This window comes from Taeniopygia guttata, chromosome 11, assembly GCF_048771995.1.
Source record: "Taeniopygia guttata chromosome 11, bTaeGut7.mat, whole genome shotgun sequence".
In the NCBI taxonomy this organism is placed as follows: domain Eukaryota; kingdom Metazoa; phylum Chordata; class Aves; order Passeriformes; family Estrildidae; genus Taeniopygia; species Taeniopygia guttata.
In genome coordinates this window covers 14,996,985-15,009,402 of record NC_133036.1, presented here as the reverse complement: position 1 = coordinate 15,009,402, position 12,418 = coordinate 14,996,985, and the positions used below count along the sequence as shown (strand labels likewise).

Sequence of the window (12,418 nt, the reverse complement as noted above, 5' to 3'; positions counted from 1 at the left end):
GCTGTGAACCATAGGCTTCAATAAAGGAAGCCAATATTCTATGTTTATGTCCAAGGCTTCAAATTTACCAAAAAACTCTGTGTGTTTTTTTTTTTAAATGTTCCATATTCACATCCTACACTACGGAGAGAATTATTCAGAAAGACACATCATTAAAATTCTTTACAAAGGAATTTATCATATAAAATAAGAACATTTTATATTAATTAGTCCTGATTTGAAAGGCCATAAATTAGCTTTCTTTTGAGTATGACCAAAGATAACATTATAAGCTAAGTCCTGGGGGACATCACAACACTAACATTATCTACCTCATTTCTGAAGCAGGTCACATACTTTCGTGGCTAATTTTACTAAAATACCCTCCAATATTTTCCAGACTTTTTGGAAGTTTATAGAATGTTTAAAAAAATCAGCATCAATTTAAAAAATAAATTTTAAAAAAATCACAAAAAAAGCAGAGAGACAAACTCCCTGCATTTTACAGGTCGTGGCACGTTCATCACCACACTGATGTTATTCATAGTCACTGGTCTCACGTAAGTAGGTCATTGGACCTACTTGCCCTTTTCAGTGATCCTGAAATATGGTGGCATACTTGAAAAGCCATATAGAAATGTGGGGTTCTCCTGATAAATCATCCCAGGATCAGCTACTGGCTCTTGCATTCAGATTCAGGGAAGTGACAGCTGAGTCCTATTAGCAGAGGTGGGGAACAGGGAGCAGGGGTCGAGGGGCCAATTAGCTCCTGCTGTCCCTTGAAAGGGATTCTCCCTTTGCTGGCAGCATAAGGAAAGGTTGAGGTGGAGACAAGCCCTTAAGCAAATGCCTGGAAACGGCAGCACCCTTTTGTGAGAGTGTTTGGGCTGGAGAGAAAGACAAAGCAGGAGAATGGGGGAGGCTGGGAGCTCACCCAGGAAGGCAGTTAACACTGACTTTTTGCAAAGGTGTGGAAATCCCTCCTTCTCCTTCCTCCTCTCCAAGTCAAAGGGGAGAGGGAAAAAAAAAAAAAAAGAGAGAAAGGAAGCAAATTAGAAGACTTATGCTACACTGCTCCCTTCCAGGAGTCACAAACCCTGCACCTGCAGGTGGCAAGGCTGCCTTGAGGCTGTGTGCTCTGCAAACCACCATGGCAGAGAAATAGCTGTCTGGGTATAACTGGTACCAGCTACCTGGGTGCCACGGATATAGGGGCAGGAGCGTAGTTAATGTTAGCTAAAATCTCAGCCTACGTGATCTCATCATACCCCGCTCTTAACTACTTAGAGCCCTCTCACCTCTGATGTAATCTCGTGCCCAATACCTAATAAAACAGAAAAGACTAGTTTAACTTTGTATGGGGGTGGGAAATAATGAAGGATTCTTTCTTCAGAAAAAAAAAAAAAATTCAGTGTCTCAAGATAGCAACAAAAAGTCGACCATTAGGCATCCAAAGTTAAAAAAAAAAAAAAAGACTTAAGCTATCAAAACCTTTTCAACTGCATGAATTGTGTATGTTAAGAGGCCTGGAAACTGCTTCATATGCTTCACCTCCTGCTGAGCAGTTTTTATGCTGACAGGACTGAAGATAGGTTTTCTAGCTCATAATGTCACAAGGAAAATGCTATAATAAACTAAGACATCTCTGATCGTATGCTAAAGGTGCACATGTAATGTGCTCATGATAAGTCTATTTAGCATTAGAGACAAGTTTAAAATACAATTGACTTGTTTCATGTTCCAAAAAATTATCTGTTTGTTGAACTAATTGATATATGCCCTGAATTTTAGGGAATGTAGTTTAGCAGTTCCAAAGCAAAGTGAAACTAGTCTGAAAACACAGATTTCACTTGTTTTTGAACATATGTAAACACATTTAATATGTACAACTGCTACTCGTCCCTGCAGCATCAGCTCAGGTTAGGAATTTTGTAATGCATACTTGGCCTTAACATGTTGAAACTCATCAACAGGTTTTTTTATGAATCTGGATACTGCATCCTCAGGTCAAGGGCACAGAGTGAAAAATTCCATCCCTGGTTAACTAAATCACATGCTTCTCTGCAGAAAACAGCTAAATGAAACTGAGGGTGAACATCCAGCACATAGCACAAGTTCAAAAGTAGACTTTCCCTTATGCATCTCCCTCTCTGTGCTTTGCAATCTGGAGCAGAAAGGCCTGGGTGTTTGTCTAAACCTTTGTCTTCAGATCTTCTCCTGACTCCTTAAATATAGAATTTTCTCCTATGCACAATTGTATTCTACTGAATGCAAGGGAAAATCTTTCACAAACTGATTTTAATTTTTTTCATACTTTCCAAAGACAAGTAAATTTTTTATTTCCAGTGTCAAATAAATTAACTCTTGTAACTCTGCCTGGCCTGGCCAAACCCAAACCTTTAAAAATGATCAAGTTTACTAATTTGGATGGATTAAAAATGCCTAAATTCCTAAAAATGGATACAACAGTCGAATTTCAAAACTGAAATTTTTTTATAAGAAAATTGTCCACCACAAAACTATTTAATATTTTAAATCTTACAAAGCTAAACACAAATATGAAAATGAAGAGCCAGTATCCTTCCAGCTCTATTGCATCTTCTGCATACTTTATACTTTTCCTAGTATCATTAGTTATATGACATTTTGCTACTGCTAAATACAACTGGACTCATTTTTCAATGCACGCCAGCATTTCATAATGACAAATAAAGACATTTTAATTTAAAAATAGGGAGAACAGAATGTCCTACAAGTATTCCACTCAACAGAGGGGCTCTGAAATAATTCCTCTCTCTCGTTCAGAATGACAGGGTATAACGGATTCATTCCACACTCAGTATCTTGCAGGTTATCCCTCACTCCCTGAAAATAACATTTCTAAATTCACTTCTCTTAATGCATGAAAATGATCCCTGTCCTGCACAAAACCTGCAGTAAGAAGCAAGCAGGACAGTGGGACTGCAGAGATTTAACCTTTGAGTGCTCTGGAAGTCCATGGAGTTGTTGTGAAGCACCTCCATGGCACCACGTCATACAATCTTTTGGGGTCAGAGAGAGGCAAAATAGGAAAATAAAGTCCCCAAGGTCTGTCAGTGGGTCTCAGCTTTAGCAAGGCAGCCCGAGCCCTGCTGCAGATCCCCTGTGTGTCCCCTCCCGTGGTCACCATGCAGGCTCCTGTCACCCGGGGCTGTTCTGGCCCAGCCCTTGTCCCTCAGCGTGGCACAGAGCAGTGACAAACCCACAGCACCTACCCCACCTGTCAGCAAGGGGAAAGACATCAGGCAGACAAGGGGAGATTCAGGGGAAAACACTTTACATTTTTAAGTGAGTTCTTGATTAGGTTGTGCTCTTTTGGCCAAAGAATTGTTTTTCTTATTCTATTTGTACAGCACCGTTCAGCTGGAGGCCAAAATTCTGTTACTTGGTGTTACCAGCTAGTGATGGTAAACAAAAATGTTATACTTTCAGGTTTGAATGCACATCTTCCCCCTCTTCCTGCTGCTGCACACTGCTCCTCAAGGAAGGGAAGGGGGAAGGTGCCATCCTTCTGTTGGGACTTCCCCCAGTGCTGTTTTTCCAGGGGGCTTGTTCCACCTTGTGTTAGCACCAAATGCTGTAACTCAGAGGCACAGGCAGGGCCTCAGAGTTAGGCTTGAAAGCACCATGTGGAGAAAGAGATGTGAAAGGTTTTAGGGCTGCCAACTGCAAAGTTCAGAGGCTTCTCTTACCCCGAACAAGCCAGGAAACCTGGAAAAGTCCCCAAAGTCCCAATCCAGGTCTAACAAGCGCTGGTCAGCTTCAGCAGAGAGTTTAGGTTGTGGCAGGACCCACTTTATGTCTAGTCTAAATCCAAGAAAATCAGAAGATGAGGGGAAATTAAAGGTTAGCTCTGAGTATCAGGCAAGGTGTTTTTTTTTTTTTAATGTAGCCTTAATGAGTTTTGCCATCCTATATCTACTGACATTTTAATAACTGCTAAACCCCTGAAAGTCTCCAGAGGAGGTGCACTGATACTATGATGAGCATAAAATAAATGCATAGACAGACAGACAGATATTAATAATTTCTTTTTACTGATATATGCGTGTATATTTGTATAATAATATAAAGCTTTCAGGGTATTTTACCCCTATTCAGCCCAACAACATTTACTTCTATCAGTCTAATCATAAATACAATTATTCTTGAGTACTCTATTACAAAAACCAATAAACTAGGCCTCAATAGAGATTCTGAAATTACTTAACTTTTCTTTAGAAAAATATTAAAACAGTATTATCACATCAATGAGAAGAAAAGACAGGAAGATAATAAAGTTATGTTAAACCTCCCTGTATTTACTCATGTGTGAAACAGTTATGTCTGGTCACATAATTGCAATGGTTCTGAGAAATATTTCATATTTTATAATGAACATTAAAAGAGTTTGTGGATCATTACTTTATATGAGTTCCAAAGTTATTACATAAAACCCAACAGGAATGGTTATAAATTATTTGATCCTCTAGTCTGGCCTTGGTAAACATAACGTGAAGGCTGAACTATCTCAGTAGACAAGATTCTCGATAACAGGTAAAGTGCCACTACAGACAAAAAAAAGTAGAAAAAATACCTGGGTATTTGTAAACAAGACTCTTAACTTTTTTCTGCGTTGTTTCAAATAAATTATTTTCTACAATGAGCTTCAGCCATTAAAAAATAAGAAGAAAAGCTTTTTCTAGAACAAAAGAAAACTTGCTCACAGGTATGGATTACCATCTACCAATTTGACATTATCATAACCTCGGCCCTAATGTCATGGCAGATTCTTGAACTTACAACTCAGTATATGTTTAAGACATTACACTTAGCCATGAAATAATATTACAGGGAATTATTTGATTTCTCAAAGAATCCTGAAGAGCAACTCATTGAAATATGAAAAATAACAAAAAATTACATACTTTAAACAATTATAAAGAATTTTTTTCTTCAAACTCCAATGGGCAGCAACATTTTAATTAATGATTGATCATTTAATTAATGAGTGATCATTTGCTCCAGAGATAAATGTAATACTAAATGAATTCTGGTCTATTTCGCCCTTTCAGCTCATCTTAGTCTCTATCTCCTGTTCTTTGTGTCAAAGTACTTTGTGGATGTTTTTGTTTTGTTCTGGAAATGTCTTCTAAGAATATTAATATGGAGAATTATACAGTTATGCATGCACAACATTTAATAAGACTGGAAAACATGTTTAGATATTCTGGTCAATTTACAACATATCTTCAATGCAAATCATATCTGAGGCTCAAATCCTGCAAATTTCTGCTCAGCGCGCTGCGTTGCCATGTGCAAGAAGACCCTTTCCTTGAAGGAATTACTGGGGAAGACTTTTTGGCTGGGTGGAGAGCAGCCTGGGCTGGGTGATGAGGGTCTGACCTGGCTCCCTGCCCAGGGTTGGTGGGAGCACAAACACAGACCAACCCCGCTGAGCCGCAGCGCAGGACCCTGCCTGCAGCACCTGCTCCAGCAGGACACAGGCTGGCCTCACTGACCACTTCTGACTTCCAGATTCCAGGAGTGGCACTGAAACACTAAACCACACTGCCAGAGGCACTTAGCCTCTGCAGACTTTCATCACAAAACACTTAGGCATGAAAATCTCCTGCCTTGCGACTCCTCTGGTTGTCTGATGCCAGCAGTGCCCTGGCCCTGCTGGAAGAGCTGCCAGGCTGGGCCATGGTCGCACCCGGCAGCATCTGTCCACAGAGAGTTAGGGTTTATTTAGGGGTTTGATATTGCCTCCTGTGTGACAACTGCCCCTTTGGGAAAGCACGTGTTGAGCCACCCAAAACCATTCTGTGCTTTAAACAGCTCACAGTTATCACTGACCGCTTTTTATTAGTGCTACTAATTCTCTATGTTACCTTGTTCAGCTCCTGCATGATGGTTACTCACTGCCACAACTTTCTCAAGCTGAAACTCTGCCCTCACCTTTGCCTCATTGTTTCTTTTTCTACACTTGAAGTCACTAGCTCTTTCCATTCGTCAAAGTATGCAATTTGTTAAATAACTTCCTTTTTACTTTTTTGCTTTTCAGCAAATTTCAAGGATGAGTTAGCCCCTGTAACCTCACCTGGAAATTCTCACTATTTGCCTAGAGTCTCTGAATTTTTCAAGTGATATTCTGACTTCTAACAGCATCTCTTTGCATTAAAAATAGACAACCTGCGGTATCAACACTGAAGAATTTTACAGAAGACTCGACCCCATCTGTGCCATAAACACAACTTTGGGTGAGCTGATGGGGACAGGCGTAGCTTGAGAGAAGGAGGCAGCAAAACCTGCAGGGCTAATGTGGGGAAGGCAGCAGCCTGTTTGAAGTACTTTGCTTTTTGGAGGAAATCTGTTCCTGTCCGTTTTCTCTGGACCAACATCTCTGAGCCATCTGTGTCACATCCTCTAGGTGGTGCTGATACTGCACAGCTCCCTCTTCCCACACAATGAAAACATTAATTTGCTATGAGATAATTTTTGACGTAAATGTAAAATGGTGCCCATTCGAACTCAGTAATGAAGCATGGTGCATTTCTACAGCTCCTAATTTGACTAGTTAAATGACTCCATTACGTGTCTAACAGACAGAAGCAAATAATTTCTGGTCAGTTGACGCTCACTTATCCGTATCATTTTACCCTGAAAATAAAGTCTCTAATCTACAGTTTCTTTGTCTTAGTTTTTTTAAATATTATTAAAGCAAACATACTTAAATAAGAGAGATTAAACCAACAAAAACTAACAATTAAGGCTACAATACAGAAATCAAGTTTATATAGTATGGGAGGATGGATTTTTAAAAAATTAAAATTAAATAATAAATTAAATTACTGCTTATCTCCGTTACTTCCAGTATGAGATTTGACAACATTGCTATTTAGGAAAAGGAAAATATCTATCTTTCTTTCTCAAATTTTGAAAACCACTTTAAATGCAGCCTGCAAGTCTGCCTATAAAACTTCCCTGCACAACTTTGAGAATGTTTGGAAAGACTCTATACAGTACAGAGCAATAAAATAAAAATGTTGCCTTAATAAATATCAGGTGATGAATAATTTTGCCCCGAGGAAAAAAATGGTTAATGCTGAATCTTAATGTTCCTCATCTAAACGCTTTTTTCTTCCTGCTAAAAACAAGTTTAGAATTAAAGCATATCACTTTACACATATTGCATGCATATTAGCGAGACACAGCTGCTTATGCCCTACTCTTAAGAGCCATATGATTAAGTTATGGGATATCAGATAATCCAAAGTCCCTTTCTATTGGCCACCTTTTGCAGACAAAGGCTTTTTAGTTTTAAGTCCATTTAATGACAGAATGTCCAATTCTATAAATGTGTGAGTAATTCCAGTGGAACACCTGTGGCTCTCTCTGCTAGAATATAGAAGGAGAGACATAAAATGTCATTACAGTAACATTCAGTGTCTGACTTTAGCAAAAAAATATTCACAATCAAGGCTGCCACTCCATCCCTGATGTATTCCATCATGCTCGGGTTTCCATGGTCTCAGAGAAGTGAGTGTGAGCTTACATACCATATGTGGTACCAGCCTTCCTCACAGTGGGGTGAGCTAAGGACAGAGCAGCAGTTTTCTGCTTGAAATCACGGGTCCTGTGGGCTCATTTCCACCGTGGTTTGTGGGGACAGAGGCATGTGACTCTCAGCATTAATGCCAAGGGAAAAGCAAAAGTGTTCGTACTACTGCTAAGAACCAGCCACTTCTACCCCCAAATCCTATACTTACCCTTGTTTTCATAGATTTTTTTTTTCTTTACCCAAAGATTTAAACAGTATTTGAGCAAGTTTTGTGTGACTACAAGTTTCCTAGTGACAGGGAAGAAGGACAAGCAGATTTTGGTGCATCTGGTGAAACATCCAGAAGACCTGAGTTTTCTACTAATGTTGTTTTTGCAGTCATGACAGTGGAAATGTTATGACCCAAATCTAACCATGGAGAGTTACATTAAAATTAATGGACTACTTCATAGTAGCCATTCTTCAAACAGAAGCAGCATTCAAGGAGTTGGACTTGAATTTGCAACTAAAATATAAAGCTCAATATCTATGTTCAATTTCAGCAGGGTTAATTTTGAGAGCCTCCTGGAAGTGTCAGTGAATCGCAGGCTCACTGCTGCTCTCGAGGAAGGCAATGGCAAAACTCCCAGCTGACTTCAATGAGAGGAGGAGCAGACCCTGAATGGAATAAAGGAGCGGAGGAAACAACTCCATACGGAAATGGCAACTATTCAAAGATGAGTTCATATCAGCAGAAAATACACATGCGGCCTGACAAAAATACATGAAGGGTCAGAGAAGCGATGTCTGTCTTGGGAAATCCAAAATAGCAAAGCAGAAGATGTCAGACTGAAGAGGAAGGATGGTCTGGGCACAGCACAATGGCCTGAGCACATCAGGCAGGATTGCTGGGTTTAGCAAGGGTGGGATGCACGTTGGGGGGTGGCACGAGTCCACCCTGCGCTGCACATGCACCAACACCCAGCAGGACACCCGCCACCAAGCTGCAAACACCAGCACATGGAGCAGCTACCAAGGACAGGAAAGATTAATAAATCCAAAAGTAGAAGCTGTAAAAATGCACTTCTTCAAGCAGCTAAATTCTGAAAGAATGCTGCAGATGGGATGACAGCCAGAGTCTGGAAGGAAGAGGCAGAAGCAAGGGGATACTTTAGCAAATATCTGTGGAACATCTTCAGAAGCAGGGGAGGTAGCTGTGGATAGGAGGACTAATGTGACACCTATATATAACAGCAGCTCTAGGGAAGATCAAGGAAATTAAACACCAGTCAGCCTGATTTCAGCAGTGGGAAAGATATTGGAAACACTAATCAGGGACAAAATAGGGAAAGTTATGATTTAATTAAAGATATTCAGCATGGATTCACAAAAGGGAGATCATACATAACAAAACTAATAGAATATTTTGAAAAAAATAGCACCTCATGGGAAAAAAAAAAAAAAACAACAAAAAACCCCAAAAAAAAACAACAAACTCAAAAAGAATCAAAGGAATCCATGACCATGATTTACGTGGGCTCTCTGAAAGGTAGTGCCACATGATCCCTTAACAGGCTACAGTGCCTAAGTTCTGAGGAGAGGCTGAGCTAAATAATGCATCACGACCCGGCCAGCATGTGAGGGCACAGTGCTCTGCATGCTAACAGCAAGAGCAGAGTGTGCAAGGGGAGAGCTGGCCTGCCCCAAAGATCACTACAGAACCTTCAGCTTCTGTTTCAACAGCATGCAGAAATGGGATGAAATTTATTCAGATTAGGAAATGGAGGAGAAGCCGCAGACAATTTGAATGAAGGGACAATATATAAATAAAAAATCCAGCCTGCCTTTTAGTGAGCAGGGAAAGTGATGGGGTATGATTCAATACAGAAAAAATGTCAAGTGACATAGTGGTAAGAACAAAAGGCAGGCAACACTCTTTGCTCTTCTTAGTGGAGGCAGAAAGGGCAGAAGCAGGGTGAAAAATGAGAAATTAAACTCAAAATCTTAAGCCTGGAACCTAATGTCAGCATGAAAATAAGCAGAAGTATTTCTGGAATTTCCAAACTGACTAACTGTGCAAAATCATTTCTGTACTGCTTAATAGGACAACAAGGAAATATTTTCAGTACCATACCCTAACTTTGGTTACCTTTATCACTGGGCCTATACAGAGTATCCAAAAAGCCCAGTGACAAAATTATCCCAATTAGTTAGAATCCAAACCTATTCCTTAGAAGCCCAGGTAGGGATAACACCACTGCTGAAGTAGCCTCAAGTTACAGCCCCATCTAATAACAAGCAGACACGAGCTGAAGCCAAGGAAAAGCAGGCACTAATGGAATTTAAGTGGAATTTCTTTACACAGAGATGATAGTCAATGTCACACACAACCCAGGGCAGCATTAGCAACCTGTGGAAAAATATTACACCATGACTCACTCAGAACAAAAGCCAAACAGTGCAATTACATTCCTGACTTTTCATCCTTCAGTACTTTAAAACTATGAGAACTGCTATTCAAATGAAATATTATAAAATAAAGACTGTTAATTTGTATCATGGGCCAGGAAAAAAATATAAGCCGGCTCAAATCTGCAAAGTTTTCACGTACATAACATGTGAAAGCAGGTAACTGAGAGGTGCCAGAGGATGCACAAAGAAGCACCCCCCAGCTGAGCTGCCAAGGAGCCCCACTGCCCAGCAGCCTCTGCAGCCCACCCTCATGCCCAGCTCACTTCAGCTACTTTGGTGGGGAGGTTTATGGTTCCCCAAGCAAAAAATATATCCCAAAAAAGGCCCATAAGGGAATGCTCTTGGTGATGTTTCTGCCTTAAAAACCCAGCATGGAGTTACTAGAAATGGGAGGCCAGAAATTCTGTTGCTCCCACTACCACGGAAACAAATGGGATTTACCTGTAACAGTACAGCCATAGTGCAAGTGACAGACTGGTATCTACAGCTGTCTGTAACTCATAGGACAGCCCTTATTGCCTATCTCATAATGCATGTTTATTCTTGAGTGTTTTCAGGGCTACACCTTCAGGGTATAGCCTTAAAAACAGTGATTTGTAGTGGAAGTCCCATGAGGTGTGACACTGTCACCCTCGGCAAGCACAGTGTGATAAATACTGGAAATACATAGATCACAGGACTAAGAGGGGGATCAATAGCAAGGAAAGGGAGGGTGAAGGAGGGCAGTTCACCACACTCAAGCAGCAGGACAAGGGCTCCGTGTTACAGGTGCCATGTCCTGGCTGCCCCACGTCTGCCCTTCCCTCCCTTGCTTCTTGGAAACTCACATCTGCTCCCAGCAGGAGACACACATTATTTCTTTCCCATTCTGCCCCTCAACATCACCACCATCCCATTTCATGCTGGGATGGGAGGTAGATTCAGATTCTCTTGCAGGGTGGAGAGGAAAGGTGGGTGTCCCACTGCCTGCCAGCACTCTCCTCTACGGGACACCCAAAAACCAGGAGGGGGTGGTTTGGGCAATGCATGGCATGAGGATATTTTGCTCAGAGCAAAGCAAACATCTCTGTCCACACTCCCACCACCCATCCAGAAAAAGGACAGCATGAAGTTACAGCTATGGAAAATCATACAAACAGCACTGAACTTTAATTCACAACCAAGCCAAGCGCAGAGCCCCTTAATTACAACCAGACCCATGAATGTGAGGTGTCTAGAATGAAAACAAAGGGTTAAAATACCTGTCTGGATTTTTTCTTGAAAATCAGTCATTGAGAATCATCTGTCAGTAAGACAAAATTAATTACTACATGTAAAATTGAAAAAAAAAGCAACATAAATTTAAATATTACATGTTACAAAAATGTTCATAAAATCCTATTGTTAATGATGCATATTCACCTTTCTAATACTCAAACTAACCAAGATTATTATACTCAATTTGCAATAATCAAAAAGGAGAGGAAAAGAAAGCACTTTTTTTTTTTAATTTCTTTGTCTGACTTTAGAAGCTTTGGAAAAAGCCTCAAATTACAGTAACTTGCAAAATTCAGTCATATTTTTGAATACTGTTTGAGGGCTGGTGCTGAAGAAATTGCTGAAGTCTAAATGTTAGACATTAATGCTTAACAAAGCTAGTAAATAGAAGCCTTAACTACTTCATTCACTTGAAGGCAATTATTGCACTTCTCTTGCAAGTATTTTACTAATTTATGCATAGTTAGTCTTACTTAGGCATTAAATCAATTACTGGTAATATATTAAATATGTTCTTAAGTTTAACATGCAAATACAATTCTGCACTAGAGTTTTAAGGCCTTTTTTGGAGACATTTGTACATGTTTACATTAAAAGGGCTTTAAAAATTTGGCAGCAAATAGATGCACAAGTTTCTTACAGCAGAGGCACAAGCCTCCCACACACCCCAGGCCAGCACCCAGATGCTGCAGGATTGAAAGTCAAGAATCAGGAGAAACACCTTCGACCTCCAAAAAAAGGTTAAAAAATATATATCCTAGCCAGTATATTATATGGAGTGCTGCCTCCAGCTGGGATAATTATTAAATTAATAATTGTAAAAAAGGCACTCAACAGTCCTTGAGACATTAAGCCTGAACACCAAAAGCTAACAGGGTGATAAGGAGTAAGTTCAGCAGAAGCTGGCTACATTCAGCCCATAAGACATTGATGGGTGCCTCGAGTGAGGGGCTGAACAGCCTTTTTATTGTGGTTCCAAAGAAGGGGCTTTGGCACTGTGCAGTGCAAGTCCAGAAGGCATATGTACCTCACGAATAACAGAGCTTCTGTTGGTAGAGAAACAGATATAAAAATCATCATAATAAAAAATTTTTAAAATTAAGAATTCCCGAATTCAGCAAAAAGCTTTAAAAAAAAATAATTGAAGTG

General features: G+C 40.1%; 1 protein-coding gene across 24 annotated transcripts in view; it reads right to left on the bottom strand.

Moving 5' to 3' along the window:
• The window catches only part of ZNF536 (zinc finger protein 536), a 345,246-nt gene that overhangs the window by 47,990 nt on the left and 284,838 nt on the right, over positions 1 to 12,418 (bottom strand). Inside the window, exon 9 of one of the 24 annotated variants that reach the window (XM_072934386.1) lies at positions 11,252 to 11,294. The exons of the other annotated variants lie outside the window; for them this stretch is intronic. Coding sequence (XP_072790487.1) covers positions 11,281 to 11,294 — 14 coding nt within the window. The 3' untranslated portion in view covers positions 11,252 to 11,280. Of the gene's footprint in view, positions 1 to 11,251; positions 11,295 to 12,418 lie in introns of those variants that run through there. 24 annotated transcript variants of the gene reach the window in all.